We start from the raw sequence: 24,219 nt of genomic DNA, 5'->3' as shown, positions 1-24,219 counted from the left end.
TTCGTCTCCAGTAATTAGGAAGGACATGAAGCTGGGATCGTCATGAGCTCTGTCACGGAGGTCAGTGCAAACTGACACGCGATCGTCTTTCGGCTCCGCGATCAGGAGGCGGGGCACCAATTTCGCTGACACATCCCATTTGCAAATCGTCAGTTACGATATTCTGGCATGTACCAAATGTTATTCTAACGTCCTCTGCAACCCCTCTGATTGTCAGACGTCGGTCAGCGCGAATGATTTCTCGCACACTTGCCACCGTCTCGTCGTTGTGGCTCGTGTACGGCTTGTCTGGGCGGGGGTCGTCAAAGGATCCGCGTCCACCTTTGAAACGGGAATACCGCTCAAATATCTTCGGTCGGATTATGCAGGACTCTCCGAAAGCTGTTTCGAGCATTTCGTACGCTTCCGCACTTGTGTTTCCGAGAAACAGAAACAGTAAGCGGAAACAGAAGTCAATGCACACACGTTGCTGGACTGTCTCCATCTTGAAATGCGACACATACTCCCGGTAGGCCCTGGCTCAGAGACTTAGGGTACATTTATGCTGCAGCATCGCTGCTCGCTGCTCGCTGCAGCTTCAAGCACATCGCTGCTCGCATAACCGCTAGGGTGCGTTTACCCTGCAGATTGCTCAAGATGCTGCTCGCTTTCGCTATATCAGTCGCCTAGCAGCGTTCACTGTGGAAGGATGGAAACGAGGAAAAGTGGGAAGGAGGAAACCGACTTCATCACAACCAATCGCAGGTCGGATTTCAAGACGCCAGTCATCAATGATACCAGGAAGACAAACATGTTTACATTCCTAGGTGCAGCGAGCAGAGCGGCAAGCAGCGGCGAGGATAAGCGAGCAGCCAGGCTGCAGGGTAAATGCACCAACAGAAATCTCTGTGTTTGACCTGTCATCGCCAGAAGTCAGGTAGTCCCCGGGCATGTTCAAACATGTTTGGCAGCATTGTTGTGGCGATGATCATGGCGTGCATCTTTGGCAAGCAGCGATGCTGCAGCATGAACGCGCCCACAGAGATACATGTGTTTGTTTCGTCATCGCCAAACAGCGATGTGCCATGTGCCAGCAGCGATGCTGCAGCATAAATGTACCCTTACACACAGCATCTCCGATGAGACAGCAGCTTCCGGCTTTCCACGTGCACTTGTATAGGGTTGTTAGGTGTCCAGCCTCCTTGCCGCATCGCTACGTGCCATAGTACACGCTTGGGAGAGAAGAGTCAGCTCCGGAATTAAATGATGAGGCCTCGTAATTACCATCCTAGCGCTGTGCTCCTCGTACCAGTATTTTACAGGATGCAAGCGCTAGCGAAAGTCACATCCACTGACCTCTGTAGTATACTAAGTGTTTGCGCGCACTGAGCTCTCGAGCAGAGGAGAGGCGCATTGCACTTTTCTAGTTATGGAAGTCTCTTCCGGCGGCGTCATATCCTGGTGTACATGTCGCCTGCAATTGCAGTTTTCGTTAACAGCGGTTTCGATGAGGAATGGGGTCGCGTTTCTCAATTTCTTGTTACCTTCTAGTCATTCGCTGCAAAGATCGCCTATTTCAGTCTCTCCAATTCTCCGCCACTGTATCCTCACGCTCAGTGTCGTACAGCGCAAACAGACGATAACTAATTCAGCGGAAGCCCACGCGCTCTCCCCGGTCTTAGCGAAATGGCGGTATCTGGAGAGTTGTATTGAGATACCGCTACGGGAGCTATCGGTGCGGGTGCGGAAGCGGAAACTATGTCCCATATGGATGCTCATCGCACTTGTACACAACTCCCCTGAGACAGCCATGCTGTCCTATTTTAATCCATGGAAGCCCATGTTTTCGTTGCTCCGTTTGCTTTTTTGGCGTGAAATCGTCCGTAAGTTCGGTCTGGTAGCCAGGTCAAAATTTACGATGCAACGAAATTATGCCGAATTTCTTGACGCGATAACTAGGTGAGTAATAAACCGACAGCAACCAAACCGCTAAACCCAGGTAGCTTATACGCGCGAGACTCTAGCGAATAAGGTCATTGTGACGGCTGACACAATCTCTGGCTGTGGCGGGCGCCTGCGAGAGAGACGCAAATATAAGGGTGCGCGTACCTTGCAGGCAGTCTATCGCCTCAACGCGTGAAGCTAGAACGGCAGTCGGGGTGTAATTGGAAAGCGCTTCCGAGGTTCTAACTAGACCTTAAGCGATATCGGCTTCAACGACAAAAACCAAAATTTTATAAAATTACAAATTTCAAAAATCAGTGTTTTGCGAGAATGTCGGCACATATGAAACCAAAATATGATCAGAATCGAAGGAAACGGCAATCAGAATAAAGGGTGACTCGAGAGGAACGCAACCAGCCCCTAAGGTCCAGCACCGAGCGATCGAGAGAGCTACGGGAGCGCTGAAGATGATTAGCGGCGGAGGCAAATTCGACTGCCGGCGCACCCAGCGGCCGCTTACCCTCTACCATCGGGGCAACTTCGACTTGTGCGTAAGTGACCTACAAAAACGATGGAGTGCATCCAGGGGGGGTCAGCACCGTGGTGGAGCCAGAGCCCCCCAAAGAACTCGAGACGCAGCGGCGATAGGGAGGCGGCGCCCATCAACTTGAATGTTCTTGGTATATTCATTAATGACTAATGAATGGAATGAATAAATAACTTGTATTTCCTAAACTAAAATTCCGCAAAGGAGCAAAGGAATCAGAGATCATGACGTCTTCATGTAAAACACTACGGCTCGGACACGACTGAGCCCTCCCCAATTTTACGCTGAGTATGGCTTCCAGGATTTTTCTGTAGCTTTTGTACGCATAAATGCGCTGTCGCGCGCCATCGGAAGTTTGTTACGTAAGTACACAACGTGACAGGTGTGCGAGTTCCACGTAGGTTTATCTGTGCACATCTTATTCAACCAAACCACTTTCCTGGCGGCGAAGATACTGTGTGTTCCCTATTTACCTGGTATCTTGACCCTCTTGGTAGGTGTTGAGGTAGAAGGCGTTTCCGTGTCAGCCATTCTCTTGGGATCCTTGTCTCCCGTATCAGCTTTTCGCCGTTCGACGCTAGAGGGTGCAGCCGCATTTTCACAACGAGTCGACGATGGTCTAGATATGTCGTCCTCATCTTCTGGTTCGGGTGTCCTCGGCCGGTTGGAAGTGCCCAACATGTAACTGTAACGACGAGCAAAAAGAAAAATAATGTTTAAGCTTAGACTGCTGCGAATAGCCCGGATCATTAGTTCATCTCTCTGTAGCCAACCTGCATTTAGTTACATTTTGTCGGCGTCGTGTACAAGTTTTCCAATCTCTCAGTGTACCGCAATTTCCTGCGTATAATGCGCGAGCTATAGGGTGGAATTTGGCCGCCATTCCTTCCTGCACGCTATGTGACGCAGCGCCTTTAAAGGCTAAACCACATGGAACGACTACTGGCGCGATTTTCGCGGCGCGCTACGCATCTCTTGTCGTGCGACGGGCCAGCGACGCCGCTCTTGTTGTTTCCACTGCGACGTGACGAGCGACAGTCTCTGTCAGACTGGTGTCGCGGTCGCTCGGCGCGACACTGGAAACCAGAGTGCAGGGCACCAATCAGGACATACGGGCAGTTGCGTCAGCAACGCGGTTCCTTCGAAAAGGTGGAGGCGGCAAAAAGGTCAGTCTCTGCCATCGTGCAAAGCGATGTCGGCCGACAATAATGAATGCATTATCGCGCGCGCACCGATTTGGGCGTCTTCAGAACGAAAATTTAAAAAAAAGCGAAAGAACGAACTGATAAAACGATTATAAAAACACGACAATGCTGTGACGAAGACGACGACAGAATACAGACGTCTGGGTACTGGAGACTGTGCCTTTCACCCCTCCCTCGCCCCTCGCCTGGTTCATCCCTCGCCTTTTCGCTACTCGCAGTGCCGGTTCCGGGCTGGCAAGATGGCGGCGGCCCGAACGAAGAAAACAGCATCGACAAACATGAAATCGCATATGTATTAATGTGAATTTCTTTCAAATTGACATCCGTGGGTATTGTGCAAAGCTTCCGCCAGACGGCTGCAAGTGAAAACCTGGATCACGAACGTGATATGCCTACGGCGCAGTGTGTCCAGCGGGATTGCGCAGAGCAGGATTGCGGACCGATCCAGATTGTGTGCGACAGTGCGTTTTTGGGCATAAGATTCTAGGTAACAAGGTCACAGCTGACGCAATCTCTGGGTGCGACGGGCGCGTGCGAGAGAGACGCAAATATAAGGGTACGCGTACCTTACGCGCAGTCTATCTCGCGAACGCGTGAAGCCACGACACTGATCGAGATGTTGTTGGAAAGTACTTGAGAGGCTCTAAGTGGACCTTAAGCAATATCGGCTTCAACAACAATAACCAAAATTTTATAAAATATCAAATTTGAAAAATCAAAGTTTTGCGACAATGTCAACACATACGAAACCAGAATATGATCACAATCGAAGGGAACGGCAATCAGAAGGAAGGGAGGCTCGAAAGGAATCGAAAAAACCCCTAAGGTCAACTGATCACCGACTGATCGAGAGGGATATGGGAGGGCCGAAGAAGATTAGCGACTGAGGCAAATCCCACCGCCGGCGCGCACAGCGGCCCCTTGCCCTCTACCAGCGGGGCAACTTCGACTTGCGCGAGGGTGAAAGTGACCTGGAAAGACGATGGAGTGCATTCGGAGGATGGGGGGAGCGCTCAGCACCGTGGTAGAGCCAGAGCCTGCCAGCGAACCCAAGGCGCAACGGCGATGGGGGCAGTACGGGCCGACTGAAATGTTCTTGGTATTAATAAATGACTACTGAATGGAATGAATAAAGACTTGTATTGCCTTTGCTACAATGCAGCAAAGGAGCAAAGGAATAGGAGATCGTGACGTTTTCATGTAAACCGCTACAGCTTGGATGCAGGTTTGAAACCGTGGTAACAGCGGCGGCAGCGCCCCCTTGCGGAAGGGTCTGTTTACCTCCTCGATTGCGGTGGCATCTTTCGGTCGACAACATACGCAGAGTGGTAACTGAGCCCATTTACCACCCAGGGCAAACACGTTTATTACATGACATCACGATAGTTTCTCAAAGAAACGGTACCATCGCATTTGAGGAATTTGAGTAGAAAACAGACAGCAACACGGTTGTGTTTTGACCCGAAATGTTGTCACTTGTGGCGGAAAATTTTCCGTTAGTACAATGAGGAAATCTTGGAACCCTCACTTGTAATGTCGCTTGTCAGACGAAGAGGACTTCAGGATTTTCCAAGTCGCAGCCTATAGTATCGTTATACGGCAGATTGCTCGCACATTTGTGATTCTATGGCGGTAATCAACACGACCTTTCAAAGTAACACCAGTGCCTTGCGCGTGCATCTTCGCGCGCGAAGACTGCAGCGCGGTTAATTTGTGTTCGCTTCTTTCCTTTGGTGACCGGACGAAAAACTCCTTGATATCTCATGTTATGATTCATAATAACCTGTAAACTAAACTTTCACTGGGAAGTTACGACTGCTATACTGATCGAAATCTGCAAAAAAAAAAAAAAAATCAAAGCAAAAAAGAAATCATGAATTTCGTATGCATGAATCACGCTAAAAACGTCAAAAAACACTACAGCAACAAAACATACTCTATCAGCATATATCGAAGAAGTCGTGCTGCTCACAGCTCAAACGCTATAGGCCTCCGGACAATCCATTTGTACACTTGAAGGCTATAAATTTGACCGCCCAGGGCGGTAAAGTTAGGGCCTACATCCAGGGTTGAACAGTACCACCGTGCCAAAGGGATTAAAATTCACACATTTATGAACTAACATTTGTGACAAGCCATTACCATCCTAAAAGGTTGACCACCTCCGCTTTTTTTAAGGGTGTGTAGTGAGTAACGGGTAGTCACTAAATAAGCTACGCTTCAGAGTATCGACACTGAGCTCCAAGAGCGAGCATGCGCAATCTTGTTTCCGCGCCACGCTTCCCACGTGCACTGCGCACTTTAGCGCACGATGCCATCTATCGTGCGCGGGTGAAATGTTCCTTTCGTTTACAAGCAGCAGTTGACGGCCTTGACCTCACCTTAACATCTTCGGGACGTTCTGGTGGACAATACATGGATTATCGCTCAACAGCCATACACACTTCTCTATGCCACAGCGAGCATTATGTTAGTCGTCTTTGATCCTCAACTGGGGATGGTACCGGTGTGGTGCAGAAACAAGATGGCGCTCCTGCTCTCCCTTGGACCTCAGTGTCGATACTCTGAAGCGAAGCTTATTTAGTGACTCTAGTAACGGGAAAAGTGCTACGGAAAAGCTGACGATGGCGTAGGCTTGCCCTGCGGTGCACGCCATGCCTTCCTCAGGACTCCCTGCGAAAGAATGCCAAGCCTCATTGACAATTTTCCCAGTGTTGTGGAGTTTAAACGGTTTATTCCTTAGTAAATACATTGTTTTTACTTTCGTTACCAGGTCTTCTCTTAAACTCATCCTATTACACTTAATATCCATACAGGGTGTCTGCGCTAACTACGGACTGATATTTATAAAATGGAAAATGCCTTTTTTCAGTTGCAATAATGGCGATAAGTATATTCTAGGTCAAGTGGTCCACCCTGTGGGGGCAGTAACAACCACTTAGGGGGCGGTCGAAATTAGGGATGTTGCATTTATTCATTTTCTTGTGTATTTTTTTAGAACCGCAAAATTTTAGGCTGAACCTTGGGGTTCGAATGGTTCGATGAACCTTCCAATTTTTTGCGAGGTTCGAGCTGGTTCACGTAATTCGATGTTATTTGAGAGCCAATGATGCAAATGTGCTGATCTATACGATGGAATGAGTTTCATGGTTCTTGTAATACAGAAACTATATACTGGCCCGTATCATTCTAACTGTCATTACCTTTATCTTACGAATTTTAGCACTGAAGGGTCAAAAACGATCAGTACTCTAACGCCATCTAGCGGCAACCAAAGCATTATTCGTTCTGCGTGAGTACATTGATGGAAATGGAATGTGAATCGAAAGAAGTGACTGGAGTGTGAAAAACTCTCTCCTATGTCATGTGAACTCAACCGCGGTTCTTGACGACGAGCAGGAGAATGAGTGACTGTTCGATTCATACGAACAGTGTTTAGATTATGTGGCTTTGGGCGTGGGTGTGCAGGAATGCATGTTAGAAAGATATTGACATTTTTCCTGTTTTGTAAAAACAGAAATATTAGGGCACTTATTCATGCGCTTCATAAAAAAACCTTGTCAAAACTGTAAATTGCAGGTTTCCGCATGCGCAAACGTGTCAACCCTCTTCGAATTTTTGACGAAGCTTTCGAAAAATTTCGATTTTCTCCAATCCTTGGCAACTTGAACAGCGGCTGCTTCGCGACATCACGAGTCTCAATCAATTTTGACTACTGAAGTTTTTAATTAAGGCATGTAGAAGAAAGGTAGAAGTCATGAATGACGGTATGAAAGGTGTATATAAGAGAAAACACATCCATAGGTATGCCTATGCCATTCTCAGAAAAAGAACTGAGCGTATATAACGCAAGGAAGTTGCCCCGGAAAGAGAGGCAGATTTTTGCCGAATTATTGTGGCTCTGCAAGAAATGCGCTTTCTCCTTTGCCTTTAAACGCTAGGGAGTAAAAGACCCACCTGAGGTGCTACGTACGGCGAAGAAAAAGTTTAGCTCGCAGGAACACACGCACACAAAAAGAAAGAAATTGGGGCGGGCTCAGTCGTGTCCGCGAGCCGTGGTGTCAAACGTCATGACCTCCGATTCTTTTGCTCCTTTGCTGAATTTTATGTGGAAAGAAATGCAAGACTTTATTCATTCCGTTCATCAATCGTTTACTAATACCAGGAACATTAAAGGTGAACGTTTTAAAAAAAATGTCGCAAAAAAGTAAATAATGGCTCCAAGCCGACTGAATATTCACTGCACTCTTTCGCCCTCATGCCCCGCCCGGCGATGTCCTGGCGACAATAGCGACACGTCATTTTGACGTCGCGCGTCATCAGCCAATTAGAATGCGGGACGCTTATACATTAATTTTGTTGTAATATCGAGATGTGAGGTCAACTCTAAACATATTCCCACTTGTCCAATCCAAGGTAGCCAGTTCAAACTGTACCAAAACCCCGCAATATTTTATTTCACATGCGCACTATGTTTTCTGTGCAGAAATGCTCCGCGAGGTCACCGCGATGTTCCCGCAACCAGTTCCCTCGCGAGCTGCAGCTTGTCTCAGTGGGGTCCGTCATTGGCTAGGAGAGCGAAATCTCCCCCACCTCCAGCGCCTAGAATTCGGTGTTGCTATGCGCTGGAATATAGTGACGTGACCCGGTTCCAAGGATAAGGAGAGGCTCGCGCGGATTATGCTCTTTGAATGGCATTGTTTTGTGTTAAAGACGCTCGCTAGAAGCAAAATAATTTCATATTTGGATATCGTGAGCTACGTTCTTTCATTGGGCATAATAATTGGAGAATGTTCGTCGACCTGTTTTGTGCCCCTTTAAAGTTCCCGCGTGCCGCCTCCCGTCGCCGTTGCACCTGGGGTTCTCTGGCGGGCTCTGGCTCCAACACAGTGCTGAGCCCCCCCGCCCCCCTTCCTCTCCTACGGATGCACTCCATCATCTTTGTAGATCACTTTCACACTCACACAAGTCGAAGTTACCCCACTGGTAAAGGGTGAGGGGAGGCCGTGCGCGCCGACACTCGAATTTGCCTCCGCCGCGAATCTGCTTCGGCGCTCTCGTAGTTCTCTCGATCGCTCGGTGCTGGACTTTTGGGGTTCTTCTCAAGGCCGCCCATTCTTCTGATTGCCGTTTCCTTCGATTCCGATCATATTTTAGTTTCATATACGTATGCAGACGCTCTGGCAAAATTTAGATATTTCTACTTTGCGAATTTATAAAATCTTCGTTTTTGTTGTTGAAGCCGATATTGCTTAAGGTCCAGTTAGAACCTCGGAAGCGCTTTCCAACGATACCTCGATCGGCGTCCTGGCTTCACGCGTTCGCGAGATAGACTGCCCTCAAGGTATGCGTACCGTTATATTTGCGTCTCTTTTGCACGTGCCCACCACAGCCAGAGATTCCGTCAGCCGTCACAATGACATTGTTAGCTAGAATCTTACGCGTATAAGCTACCTGGATTTAGCCGGTTGGTTGCTATTGGTTTATTACTCACCGAGTCATCGCATCAAGACATTCGGCATAATTCCGTTCCGTCGTAAATTTTGACCTGGCTACCAGACCGAACTTACGAACGTTTTCACGTCAAAAAGTAAACGGAGAGACGAAAACATGGGCTTCCATGGATTACAATAGGACAGCATGGCTGTCTCAGGAGAGAGTTGTGTACAAGTGCGTTGAGTTTCCGTTTCCGCATCCGCACCGATAGCTCCGGTAGCGGTACCTCAATACAACTCTCCAGAGCCCGCCTTTTCGCTAAGACCGTGGAAGAGTGTGCGTGGGCTTCCGCTGAATTAGTTATCGTCTGTTTACGCTGTGCGACATTGAGCGTGAGGATACAGTGGCGGAGAATTGGAGAGACGAAAACAGGCGATGTTTGCAGCGAATGACTAGAAAGTAACAAGAAATTGAGAAACGCGACCCCATTCCTCATCGAAACTGCTGTTAATGAAAATTGCAATTGCGGGGTACATGTACACGATGATGTGACGCCGCCGGAAAAGATTTCCATAAATAGAAAAGTGCAACGCGCCTCTTCTCTGCTCGAGAGCGCTGTGCGCGCAAACACTTAATATACTACAGATGTCAGTGGATGTGCCTTTCGCTAGCGCTTGCATCGTGTAACATACTGGTACGAGGAGTACAGCGTCAGGATCGTAATACTCTGTGCAAGTTGAACTTCTGCGTAGGAGAGGGGGAAATAGGCGGAAAAATCACGTGTGCAGCGTTCCTCCACTAACCGGTCGCCGCGGAGTAACCAATGTGCTCGATGTTGTGGTTGCGGTTACTTCGTTGACGTACGTGATGTTTCAGCTGATTTAGCCCATCGGTGTCGCACATTTTCATGTTTTTTTTTTCGCACCCATGGATAAGGTATGCATAGTGGGCGGCTGTAAAACATCGCAGCACCACGGCATCCCTATATTTCGCTTCCCACGACGCAAAGCACGTCGGGCACGGTGGACGCTACGACAGTACGTCTCTGCACATGGAAGAAAGAAAATGTTGGAGAAAGCACGTGACAAAGCGTCTGTCCACTGAGAAAGTGGCAATAAGGGGCATTCGCAGACAATCCACAAAGCTATGGTGAAAACGAGCTCGCGTGGCTGAGTGGTTAGCGTGCTGGCCATGTCATGTTGAGACTGGGAGGTACCCGGGTTCGAATCGCGGTGCCGGCTGTGCTGTCTAGGTTTTTTTCCTAGGTTATCTTCGGACGCTTTCAGACATATGTCGGCACAGTTCCCTTAGTAGTCGGCCCAGGACGCAGATTTCCCAGGGCGTCAGTCGTGACGTTGCCCACCTCTGTGAGGCTGACAACGGCGAGCCCTTTCACCACCACCACCAATATGGTGAAAAAGACGAAGCCACGTGGACTCCACGTGCAGTTGCTGTGGTACCTTATTTAAAGGGGCCGTAAACAGGCCACCAAACATTTCTGAAATAATGATACCACATGAAAGAACGCATCTCATAATACCCAAATATACATTTCGTTCGGCTCGTGCCAGCTCATTAACCCGTATAACTGTTTTCAAAGATGAGTAACCAGCGAGCCTCTCTCCACAACGCATACGTCACATGGCTACGTAGCGTTTTACCGTCCAATCGGGCGGCCCAGCTGCGCACATGACGTTTCAAATTACCAGCCAATAAACATACTTCGTTATCAGCTGTGAGTCGGAGCGCTCAGTTTGTTTGTGCGAAACGACGTTTTGCGCTCCGTTGTTCCGAAATTCAACGACATGACATCTTCAGCATCTCCGGCTGGCGCAAACGTCAACAGCTGGGCTGCTATCACATGACGCGATTCGAACCCGGGTTCCTCCCAGTCACGACGTGACATGGCCAGCACGCTATCCACTGTACCACGCGAGCTGGTGACGCGATGCCGCGTGGATCAAATCAAAGTACGGCAGCCCAGTTGTCGGAACCATTCGAAGATGACGAAGATGTTCCATCGCGCACCTGCCTAAGATTCCGGAACTGTAGTCCGGGATATTCATTCGCGCAGGTGGTGTGCTGCGTGCTACTGCAGAGAAAACGTAGTGCGCGTATGATACCTAAATTAAACGCATTTCTTTCTCAGTTTGAGGCTGTAACTGTTTATATTTTGAATAGAAGAGGATTCACGCTCATCTAGTCCAATTCCGCATTTGAAATAAAATCATACGTGGAACACTCAATCGTAATTGGTGGGGAAAGCGCTACGTCAAAATGACGTAAAGTTAGAGCGCGGGGCGGAGCTAAAATGCGAAAGAGTGCAGTGAATATTTCATCCGTATGCAAGCGCCTTTTGTTTTTGAGCGTTAGTAATTGCAAGAAGTTTTCACTGACTAAGTTCCAATAATATAACACAAAGAAATGTGCACCTTTTGTACCTGTTTACGGCCCATTTAAGAGCGATCCAATCGGACCGTTCTACGTGCAAGAGGGGAAAGGGAAAAGCTGAGGGTCTGCGCTGACCCTGAAATTTTTTTTATTTTTCAAATTTATAAAATATTGTTTTTTGTTGTTGAAGCCGATATCGCTTAAGGTCCCGTTAGGACCTCTCAGGCGCTTTCCAATGACACCTCGATCGGCGTCCTAGCTTGACGCGTTCGTGAGATAGACTGCTCGCAAGGTAAGTGAACCTTTATATGTGCGCCTCTCTCGCACGCGCCCGCTACATCCAGAGATTGCGTCAGCCATCGCAATGACCTTGTTAGCTAGAATATTATGCGTATAAGCTATCTGGATGTAGCTACTCCAGATGTAGCTGGTTGGTTGCTATCGATTTATTATACTCACCGAGTATCTCGTCATGAAATTCGGCATAATTTCGTTGCACCGTAAATTTTGATATGGCTACCAAACCGAACGTCAAAAAATGATGTCGCGCCGTCGCTTCGATCCGCTCTCTCGTGGCACTATGATCAAGTGACGACGGCGAAGCGCGGCTACTGACGAAACGTCGGAATGTGAACCAGCATTAGGGCCCGACCGTATAGGGCGTTTCCCTCACTGTTTTATCTAGAGGCCTGCCGCGCCGTTTGGCGAGCGGCAGTCAAAACTGCAGCGAAGAACAGAAACGCGACGCTTCCCCAGAAGTCTGAGGCGAGGGGATATTCGGCGTTGGGCGACGGAAGAGGTGGGAGCGACGCGCGCAAGTGGCCAATCAGGAATTATCCTCAGCTGAGGTCCATCCGGACGTGCCAGTTTTCGGGGGATCGGAATTGCTTTGGAACTGCACAGATTGCTCGGGTGGATCGCGTTCGGCAGAATATGAGAAGACTGTTGCGGATGTTAAAAACGTATTTCTCAGGAATCCGACTTAGATTTACGTATATTAGATGAAATGCCGCCATAATCGCGATATAAAATTCGGTCGTGGAGCACTCTGAGCCCCTGGTGAGCATCGCCGCGCTGACGTAGCAGACCACGGAAATTACGCACGTTGTCTCTCCTGTTGGAGTTCCTGACTTTCATTTCGCGATTGTTTTGCGATCGGAGGTTGATCTTCGCGACAAGAAAAATTGTACATGCTTGTGAAGTCTTTCCTGGCTGTGCTACAGCATGTTGCCGACTTCCTTTCGGCAACGCGAGGACATAGTGTTCCTTGCACGAACCACACACGGATAGACAGCACAAACACAGCGTCAAACATCGAGTGACGTTTATTACAAAGACAACACTACCGAGGCTGGCCCCCAAAATCCATCCGAAGGAAGGTGGCCTCATTCTCTCTCTGCGTGAGAGTCTTGCTGCTTACATTGCTGGCTGTCTTACCTTGCGTTCAGCCAGGATATGTTTCGGAACAAACACGCTCTACCAGTCTGTGGTTGTTTCCGTGGCCGTATTAGCCATTGGCGCTCGACTGGCAATCGAGCGACGCGTAGTTCAAATTCCGTCGATGTCTGACTTTTTTTATGAATTTCAATTGTTTCCGAAAGACAGGAAACTTATTCTCGCCGCGAATCCGTCTATGCCTACTTGCAAGCAGGTGAAACAAGACAAGTATTACGCAGACATATTTTTGACGAATGGTTCTCTAGAGGCCTAGAGAAAGCGACAAGGCAGAGAGAGGTTGCGAGCCAAAGTGCTTTTTAATCAGATGGAAGGTGAATGCGTGGTGTGAGCGCGAGCATGCGCGGGATGAAGACGGCCGTCGTTATCGTCGCACTGGCGAGCCACCACACTGCTTCCCCTTCGCAAAAGTCATGAGCCGTGGACGAGCGGAGTGCGCCAGCGGACAGTGCGGGCAGGAGGTGAGACAACGGGAGGTCCTGCAGCGGCGGTGGAAACGGGAGGTAGGGGGATGTGCGATGGGTCGAGGAAGGCCGGTTTGAGGCGCTCAATCGAGAAGGTGTCGTGGCGGCCGTCGATGTCCACGGTGAAGTGACGCTCTGTCCGCTGAAGTACCCTGAACGGGCCTTGGTAAGGTGGCTGAAGGGGGGCGCGGGTAGCATCATTTCGAATGAAAACATGAGTAGACGAGTGAATGTCCTTGAAAACAAATGGGCTGATGGATGCGGGGAGTCGTGTTGGTGTCGGCTGAAGAGCGCGAATCGCTTCGCGGATCCCGTCAAGGGAGGCAGGAGGGAGAGGTGCAGAACCGAGAGACGGGGGACCCAAGAATTCGCCGGGGACGTGGAGGGAGGCGCCGTAGACTATTTCGGCAGGAGAGCATTCCAGGTCCGTCTTGACGGCTGAGCGGAGGCCGAGTAGAATGATAGGGAGATTATCAACCCAAAACGAGGGGTCAGGGCAGCAACGAAGCGCGGTCTTGATCTGTCTGTGTAGGCGTTCGACGAGACCGTTGCTGCAGGGGTGGTAGGCTGTTGTGCGGCTGCGACGGCAGCCCAGGAAGTGGAGAAGGTCTTGAAAAAGCTTCGATTCGAATTGCCGGCCCCTGTCAGTGGTGATGACGGCTGGGACGCCGAAACGGGCGACCCATGTTGCCATGAGAGCGAGGGTGACGGAATCTGCCGTGATGTCTGGGATGGGTTGGACTTCTGGCCAACGGGTGTAACGATCGATGCGAGTGAGTAAATATCGGAAGCCTCTTGAAGATGGTAACGGCCCAACAATATCGATGTGCACATGCCCGAAACGATGCTTCGGTGGTGGGAATTTCTGGGGTGGTGTGACGATGTGCCAGGTAATCTTCGCCTTCTGGCACTGCAGGCAGGAACGTGTCCACTTGCGGATGTCTGAATTGATGTGGGGCCAGACGTAGCGCGCAGTGACGAGGCGCTGGGTGGCGCGGATGCCGGGGTGGGAAAGGCAGTGGAGTATCCTGAATACAGTGAAGCGTAAAGGCTCTGGAACGGAGGGGCGTGGTGCACCGGTAGAGAGGTCGCACGTGAGGGAGATGTTGGTGTCGGGAAGGATGACATCTTGCAAGGTCAGGGTAGATGAGGTGCGTAAGCGGGCTAGCTCTTGGTCATGTGTTTGGGCTTCAGCCATGGCGGTGGCAATCCGAACTCTGCATGGCGGTGGCGATCGGGAGGGTGTTCACAAAAGGTGGTGTAGCTTCCATGATGCGATCGGCCAACTCGGAGAGCTCAAGCAGAGGAACGGTGGCCGACGCTGACAGTATCATCCGGACTGTTTCAGGAAGCCGTTCAAGGAAGAGCTCTCTGAGGATCGACTCGTCCAAGGCGGAAGATTCATCGCCGAGGAGTTGGTACATTCGTCTCAAAAACTGAGTCGGGGAACGGTCACCCAATTCTTCGGTTGTAAGGAGTTGACGCAGGCGTTGCTGTTGCGATTCGGAGAGGCGCTTAATTAGCTCTTGTTTAATATAGTCATAGGGGTCAGAAGCGGGAGGGTTTACGACGATGTCCCGGACCTATGCCATGACGGATGTTGAGAGAGACGTTAGAACATGATGGTATCTGGTCTGCTGGCTTGTAATGTGGCGCTTCGCGAATTCCGCTTCGACGAGTACAAACCAAAGCGAGGGGTCGTTGTTCCAGAAACTCGGAAGCTTAATTTCTGAAACATTTACCTGGGGGAGAGATGGGGTTGACGGTTCGGGCGGCGTGTCCCCTTGGTTAGGCATGATTGCTGGTAGTTGATCACGTCCGGGTCACCAAAGTGTAGAGGCCTAGAGAACGCGACCAGGTAGAGAGAGGTTGCGAGCCAAAGTGCTTTTTAATCCGATGGAAGGTGAATGCGTGGTGTGAGCGCGAGCATGCGCGGGATGAAGATGGCCGTCGTTATCGTCGCGCTGGTGAGCCGCCACAGTTCAAAACAAATCCAGAGGTGCTCATAGGCCTTGGCTTGTCAACGAAGTTCATCAGGCTGAAAGAAGGAGCGGCCCCTTCTGTATTTTCAAGAAAACGGAAGGCACAAATCTTTACCTCCACTTGGCGTTCCGGCGTACGTCTGATTCCCGCTACGGGGAAAAAAGGGAGACGAGGAAGCATAGGTACGAACCCATCTCTCATCTGATATATCGCCTGCAGTCTTCCACGAAATCTCCGAATCGAACATCTTGAGGCGTTGTTCGGAATTTGCCGTGTTTATCCCGTTCACCTGGCAGCTGCACATGGAGCACGAGGGGTAATTGACGTCACGCGCTCCTCAGATTTCCCCGCAGTGCTTTGCGGCAGCGGCCGCGCTCCATGGACGATCGTATCGGGTGGGCGACTTAGTGGGCTCGTAATCGTCAAAAATATGCCCATCCGTGCAGCGTACTCGCAAAATACTAGTGGCACCATAATTCTATGCAAGATTTACACCTTGTTCGGACCCTTTTTTGCAATTGACAAACTTCGCTTCCGTTGTCCTTTAAGGAGTGCCCTTCAGCGTATACTGCATTGCAACTGACTTAATCTCGAAAAAATTAATATGGATATATGTCAAGAATCTGTTCGCCTTTAGCTGGGGCACCCTGTATGCTCACGGGATGAAATTAAACTAGCCTTGTGGAAAAAAAAAATGTCACGAAATCCCCGCTTTGCTGTTCCAAGCAACACCTCCCTGTTGGGGAAATTTCGGTGTCACGGTGCCCCCATACAAAACAGCAACCAATGAAATGCGTTCACGTTTGATTTACAGGTCGAGCCTCTTCTTTCGGCCCCTCCTAGTTGCCAGACTCCTTTGTTCTTTCTTCTATTTCCTTTTCTTTGTTTCTTTTTTCGCGACTCTCAAAACGAACGTAAGCGGCGTGCCGTCCAGGATGCGTAGAAACGGCGTACGGCAAAGTGTGCTGCCATTACTCTCGGCCAGATGTCGGCAAAAGACGTAGGGGCAGACAGGCGCGGCCGAAAAGCGCCCACGTGCAGGCGATGAGCGGCAACGTCGTGTCGCACAATGTGGCATAGTCATTAGAGCTGGCAACATTTTGGGGAAAGTCTCGACCACGAGTGAAGCTGACCATCGGAGTGCCAAGCGAACTGCCGTTGCTGTCGACAGAATAACCGCCACACTTGCCGAAGTCGAACGTAAACGTCGGCGCGCAGAATCCCTGCGTGGGTGCAAAGCGGCACAGTGTGCTGCCGTCGCTACCGCTGCTTCCAGTGCAATGTTTCTGCACGAGGCTTTTTTGTTACCTGTCGTTTTATGATAACGAATCATGTACCCCTTTTCCTTCGCGCTGTGAAGAGGACACAATTTGTTTTAACAGACGGTCACATGATCCCTATTTTCTCCCGCGACAGCGCCCTTCTGACGGAGCGACAAAAATGACCACCGAATCTGTCTTTATTTCCAGGGTAATTTTCTCGAATTATGTCGGTTCGATCCTTGTTATATGAAAACTGCAACTGCGCCCCTAAAAGGTAGCAGATGCTCTCATAGCGCTGAACTTCTATATTTCGCAAATGCTTTTATGCAAAAGTATCAGCTACGGTAAAGCATCAGCTATTGATATGATCTTGGATATAATGTTTTCGATGAATTTATCTCAGTTGGTAAGAGAACCCACACGAGGTAATTCAATTTTGGATCTTCTCTTTGTCAGTGAAGGATTTGTTCAGGGTACAGTTAAGGTGGAAGAGGCTATTTCAGATCATGACTTAATAAATTATAACTGTACATTTCACGAAGAGCATTCTTTGAGTGCTTCTGATGTCCCCACGACGAAGGATTTTAGTAAAGCAGATGATATTGGGATAATTAACTACCTTGAATTTAACCTTAACACTCTTTCAACTGACACTGAGACCCTGTGGAGACAGTTTCGTGTCACCGTCGGGTATTGTATTGACAATTTTGTTCCCATAAGAAGAGTCCCAAAGCGCAGAGTAAACCCTTGGATTAGTCGTGAAATTATTCACATGAAACGTAAAATTAAGCGGCTACGTAAAAAAATTTAGAACTTACTTGCCAGAATATATATCCTTAAAATGTTCCTTGGTGACGAAAGTTAAACAAGCTAGAACAAACTTTTTTAAGCATAGGGCTGAAGGATTTATTAAGAACGATCCGCAGAGATTTTGGCGCTATCTGAAACAACCACAAAAAGAGGTGACAAAAACAAGTGTAGATGATGTACCTATAACTGAAGCGGGTTTAATTGCTGACGAATTTAACAACTATTTTCAAAGTGTCTACATGGAACGGGATTACTACCAATTACGGAATCATCTTGCTAATTCTGGTTGTGACCTTTTTCTAAGTAGAGAGGGTGTCCTTGAGATGCTCCTCAATGTGAACCCCAAAAAATCAACAGGGCCTGATGGGGTCCCAAATGTATTCCTGAGGCACTACGCGGAACAGATATCTGGGTTTTTATCACACATTTTGAACTTGTCGTTATCTACAGGTGTTTTACCTGGTGATTGGCTTAAGGCGCGTGTAGTCCCTATTCACAAAAAAGGTGATCAGTTACTTGTCAGCAATTACCGGCCGGTGTCAATTACTAGTACTTGTTGCAAATTACTTGAACACGTTGTTGTTGTCTACATACAGAAGTTCTTAAGCGACCACAATGTTTTGTCCAAATATCAGCATGGCTTTAGAAAAAATATGTCAACTGCCACTCAGCTTGTGGATGTTGTACATGAATTTTCCAGTGTATTAGACAAATGTGGTCAATTAGATGTGTTGTTCTTGGATTTTTGCAAAGCCTTCGACAAAGTCCCACATGGAAAGTTGTTATATCGTTTGGAAAGCTTAGGGCTCCCTGCATTTGTTGTGAGATGGATCCAAGTATATCTCAATGACAGGCAACAGTTTGTAGAAATTAGTAATCGTCCTTCAGGCATGTGTGCTGTTAGTTCCGGTGTCCCTCAGGGAAGCGTATTGGGACCGTTGTTCTTCTTAATTTATATCAATGATATTGTTACTGTGATTCCAGAAGGTGTTTCAATAAGGCTATTTGCAGATGATTGTGTGATCTTTAAGGAGGTCAAGAGCCATGCTGATCATTTATTATTACAGAATTATATGGTAGCAGTTTTAGAATGGTGTAGACAATGGGGAATGAAGATTAATTTGGATAAGACAGTACTGATGCGACTTACAAGAAAAAAGTTACCGAGTGTGTTCCCATATTTTCTTGGGAGTCAAGAAATATCCCAAGTACATAAGTATAAATACTTGGGGGTGACAATCAATAGTAGACTAACGTGGTCTGATCACATTTCTGACATCTGTGCATTAGCCCTGAAGAAATTAGGATTTATACAAAGGAAACTTAAATATGCACCGACACAAACAAAGTTACTCGCATATAACACATTTGTTAGATCAAAACTTGAATATGCAGCAGTAGTTTGGGACCCGCATCAGAAAAGGGATATTACACTACTGGAGAGGGTACAGAGAAGAGCCATAAGATTCATTTTTGGGAAATACAGAAGAACTGACTCACCTAGTAAGCTGATGCAGGTAAACAACATTCAGACACTTGAACTGCGCCGAAAAATTAGTCGGATATTATTTCTTCGTAAGGGTCTGATGGGAAATGTCGCATTAAATTTACCAAATTCTCTGAAACCTACGTTGTTGAGAAGAACACGACACAGTCAGCGGGAACAAATGCTAGCACCAATTTTTGCAAGAACTAATGCATTTAAATATAGTTTCTTTCCTCGAACGATAGAAGATTGGAATTCATTGCCCGGAAGTGTTTTCGAGTCAGATAATTTTATAAGTAACGTGGAGCAATTTTATTTTTGATCTCAATGGAATGCCTTGTGGTGTTGATTTAATAGATATAGTGTATGATCGTGTGAGGAGGGAATCTGTTTTCCCTGTCGCGCTCTGCTCCCTGCCATAAACTTGAGACGCGGACATCGAGGCACCCTGCTGTGCTCGCACCGAGGACCGGGAACGACGCAAAGGGACCAATCCCGGGCTCGCTGCGGTCCCGGTTCGTGGAATGAAGGTCCGTGAAATGCCACGACCTTGGGAAGAATGTATATATTGTAAATAAACTACAACGTCTCGAAGACGTTCGAAAAAGTGTTTCGACTCCAAGCTGTCCGTTTTTCTGTTGCTGGGGACAAGTCCCCGCACTTCGAAGTTTTGCCCCCCCTTACAGTTTTCAGAAGTGGGATCAGTTCCTTTAGCCCCGACGTATTACGGCTACGACGTTCCTGTGTTACCTCACGACTGAAGATGCCACCAACGTTACGGAGCAACGGCTCTGTGTCGACGACGGCCGGAGACGACGACAGCAGTCTTCGAAACGACAGCACCGAATCGACGGAATCGACGCCAATTAATCAAGCAGCTGCACAGCCGGATCCACTGAACCAGCTGCTGGAGTTCCTGCGTTTACAAGAGGCAAGTCGAGACGCAATGCTGCGGGAACTTCTTCAATCCAGATCTGCGAGGGATGAGGGTCCCATTCCCAGAGCTGTGTTACCGGACCTGTCCAAAGAAGTACAATCCTTCAACGGAGACGGGGATGAGAGACAAGCAGAAGAATGGCTCAACACCTTCGAGCAACTAGCTGCGCAATGCAGGTGGACCGACAACGCCAAACTGATGCTTGTGCAAGCCAAGTTGACGGGACCAGCGGCACGATGGTACGCCAGCAAAGTCAGCGACTGCAAGACGTGGGACTCTTTCGTGACGAACTTTCGGAAGATGTTTGTTCGCGGAGTGAGCGCTGTTACTCGCTACGACGACATGCGAAAAAGAGTACAGCAAAGGGGTGAGTCCTTGTTAGAATATTTTATGGACAAGGTCCATCTTTGCAAGAGATGCGGGTTGAGTGACGCGGAGACCAAAGAGCAGGTTTTATTGTGTACTTTAGATAGGAGTGCATACCAAATGTTAACGCCAAAATCACACGCATGCCTCGAAGATCTTCTTCATGATATGAAGCGTTGTCTTGTGATGGAAAAGGAACGTAAACAAATATTCGGCACTTCGACTTCCAAAACACCCAACGAAAAGGATCAGAATTTGGCTACAACGGGTCCAAAACAGAAAGGAGGGAGGTACGCCCCCGCCAAAAACGCCCAGGGTAGGCTGAAATGCTTTAATTGCAACGAGTATGGGGACCACCTCGCCAAAAATTGCCCTAAGGAGAAGAGGATTAAGTATTGCACTCTGTGCAACCAAAACGGACACGGCAATCGCGAGTGTAACAAGGCTCAAACGAACCCCAAGCAAATGCTTTGCATAGGTAAACACACTGCCGAGAAGTACATCAAGGAGGCATCCATAAACGAAAAATGTGTGGCAAAGGCATTTATAGACCAAGGCAGCGCAGTGACAATTATCACGGCATCAATGGCTTTGCAAGCGGGTGCGCACGTGCGACCAGCCTGCAACGAAGACGCGCTATTCGGGCTGGGACAGGCAAAAACAATGCCAATTGGTAAAACAACGATCAAGGTGGCTAACGACGACGTTGTAGCGACTGTTGAAGCCTGTATTGTGCACGATAAGGCAATCGATTATGACATGCTCATCGGCCGCACGTTCATTGACCGTGACAATGTTGTGATGATCAAGGCGAAAGATCAAATGAAGTTGTATGACAGGAGTAAAGACGGGCCATTTAAAGACTTTCAACTGGAACCTGTCGGCGGAAAATTAACATTGCGCAGCTCTGAATCGGTCGAAGTACCGCCAAACACCGTTCAATTCGTTAGGGCCCATACCGTATCGAAGACAGAGACATCTCTTATCATGTTAACACACCAGAACAAGGACTTGGGGTGTCTCCTGCAGCTACACGAAGGGGAAACTCGTGTGCCTGTAATGAACGACACGAATTTGTCTTTTGTGGTTCGGAAGGGCTTCAGTCTTGGGAGGGCCGAAGATGTAAGCCTGGATGTAATTTCTGACGAGCCAGGAAAGTCTGAGAGCGTTGCAAACGAAGAAAATATTGTGTTAACGGCAACGAAGGACGCATGCGAGCCTATAAGGGCTCAACAGGTTACGGTGGGACGGGATGTCACCGAAGAAGGAAAGATTTCTCTTGTCGAAATGCTAAATGAGCACCGCCAACGTTTCGCGATGGATCTAACAGAACTGGGAAAAACATCTGCAACGTGTATGTCCATTGAGGAAATTGAGAACGCGAAGCCCGTCTACTGCCGACCGTACCGCGCCACCCATGACGAGAGGGAAAGACTGAGGCGCATTGTTGAAGAACTAAAGGAAGCGGGAATTGTTCGCGACTCGGTGTCCCCATACGCCAGTCCCGTCCTCCTCGTAAAGAAAAAGAATGGGGAGTACCGCAAGGTTGTTGACTACCGGCGGCTTAACCAGCAGACTAAAAAGGACAGATTCCCGTTGCCGATAATTGATGATCAGCTTGACAGACTAAACGCCCAGAAGAAGAACAGTCTCTGTTCGAAATATCGGCGGCTTCTGTCCTGAGGCAACTCCCTTCCTACATCTCTACCGGTTCGCTGGATTTCTACCCATCTACTAAACGGAAGCAAGTATTTTACGACGCTAGATCTGGCAAGTGGATACATGCAAGTACCGATGAGCCCCGAGTCAATAGAGAAGACCGCATTTATAACGCCCGACGGGCACTATGAGTATATGTATATGAGCTTCGGGTTATGCAATGCACCAAGCGTCTTTCAGCGACTAATCAACAGAGTTCTGGGGAATCTTCGCTTCGACACCGCAGTTTGCTATTTGGACGACGTGCTGGTGCCGAGTAAGACAGTAGAGGAGGGAATGGCCTCGTTAGAAAAGGTGCTACATGCCTTTGGAGAGGCAAACTTGACGTTGAAGTTACCAAAATGCGAATTTTTCATGCCAGAGGTAACGTTTTTGGGCTTCAAAATAACCCGAGGCGGAATACAACCAGGCCCCGTCAAGCTAGAAGCCGTCAGTAACTACCCCAAGCCAAAAAATGTACATGAAGTACGACGCTTTTTGGGACTGACTGGGTATTTTCGAAGATTCGTGCCACTCTACGCCTTGAAGGCGCGGGCACTAACGGAATTGACGAAGAAAGAAAGTGACTTCGTTTGGGGAGATCAGCAACAAGATGCGTTCGAGGCGCTCAGGAAGGAATTGACCAATGCACCTGTGCTGGCCTTGTACAATAGGAACGCCGAGACAGAGCTTCACACGGACGCCAGCCAGGAGGGCCTGGCAGGTATGCTACTCCAGAGAGGAGACGACGGTGATCTACATCTGGTGCACTGCGTCAGCCGACGCACGAATGACGCAGAACGGAGGTACCACTCGACCAGGTTGGAGCTCATGGCAATAGTCTGGTCAATTGAGAAGATGCGACACTTCCTGGCAGGAATTCATTTCACAATATATACGGAATGTCAAGCGATTGTGTATATGAATGCAATGAAGACTAAGCTACCACAGATTGCAAGATGGATGGATTTTATCCAAGATTATGACTTTACGATTCGGCATAGGGAGGGCACGAAAATGGCGCACGTGGACGCTCTCAGTAGAGCACCCTGTGCTGGTGAGGCGGACTGCGGCAACGAAGATCGTCTTCAGGTGTTCTTCACGATGGACGAAGCCGAACGCATTTACGCGGTCCAGAGAGCCGACGATGATTTGAGGCACTTCGTTGAAATACTCCAGAAGAAACCGGACGAACGCTCCAAGCGGGAGAAGGGGGAAGTAAAGGAATTCCAGCTAAAAGATGGTATTCTGTACAAGATCCACGAAGACAAAGACGGGAGGAGATTGCTTTTCGTCATCCCGAAGAGCAATAGGAAGGCGACGACAATCAAACACCACGACCTGATGGGGCACAGCCACGCAGAAGAAACAGCCTGTAAGATCATGAGACGTTACTGGTTCACCGGTCTGCGCGGGTACGTGAAGCGACATGTCTCACAGTGCCTGGAATGCTTGTTTCACAAGGGACCGTCAGGGAAAAAGGCGGGAGAACTGCATCCTATTACACCGGGTAACAAACCATTTGAAGTAGTACATTTGGACCACCTTGGACCATTCATACCAAGCACGCAGAGGAACCAAGAGTTGCTAGTGATAATCGACAACTTCAGCAAGTTTGTACAGCTCTACCCCGTAAGGAATACGTCAACCAAGTGCACCCTGAAGGCGTTGAGTCATTACGTTAACAGCTACGATGTCCCACAGAAGGTTATTACCGACCGAGGAACGGCCTTCACATCGTCCCAATTCGAAGGATATTGCCAAGACATGGGAATCCAACATGTGAAAATCTCCACGCAGCGCCCGCAAGGTAACGGCCAGGTTGAGAGAGTGCACAGGACGATTATTCCGAGGATTGCCATGGCAATCGAGAGGCCGGATCACAAAGATTGGGATAAGAACATCGACGAAATTCAGCGCAATATAAACACTACACGTAGCAAGACGACGCAAAAGACCCCATTCCAAGTTCTCTACGGCTTCAACGCTAGGCATCACGACAGTCGACTGCGCGCGTTAGACGCCGACGACGAATCAGAAGCCAGCTTAGAGGAGGTCAGGCAACAGGCCAGAGAGGCCATCGAGAAGCAACAAACGCAGCAAGCTCATCACTACAACTTGAGACGCCGAGCTGCACCAAAGTACGATGTGGGCGACATTGTAGTCGTAAAACGTCTCCCAGTTCACACGGGAAAACCAACCAAGACGCAGCAAAAGTGCAGGGGTCCAATGGTTATTGATGCCGTGCTTCCTCAC

At 48.7% G+C, this 24,219-nt stretch overlaps 1 protein-coding gene across 1 annotated transcript in view; it reads right to left on the bottom strand.

Annotated features, from left to right (window-relative positions):
• The window catches only part of LOC135385551 (DNA repair protein XRCC1-like), a 314,938-nt gene that overhangs the window by 118,035 nt on the left and 172,684 nt on the right, over nucleotides 1–24,219 (bottom strand). The window contains exon 10 of the mRNA XM_064614927.1: nucleotides 2,944–3,155. Coding sequence (XP_064470997.1) covers nucleotides 2,944–3,155 — 212 coding nt within the window. The remainder of the gene's footprint in view (nucleotides 1–2,943; nucleotides 3,156–24,219) is intronic.

Source organism: Ornithodoros turicata, chromosome 2 (assembly GCF_037126465.1).
Source record: "Ornithodoros turicata isolate Travis chromosome 2, ASM3712646v1, whole genome shotgun sequence".
Lineage (NCBI taxonomy): Eukaryota > Metazoa > Arthropoda > Arachnida > Ixodida > Argasidae > Ornithodoros > Ornithodoros turicata.
Note: the sequence above shows the minus strand (reverse complement) of the source record. Positions and strands in the feature narration are given on the sequence as shown.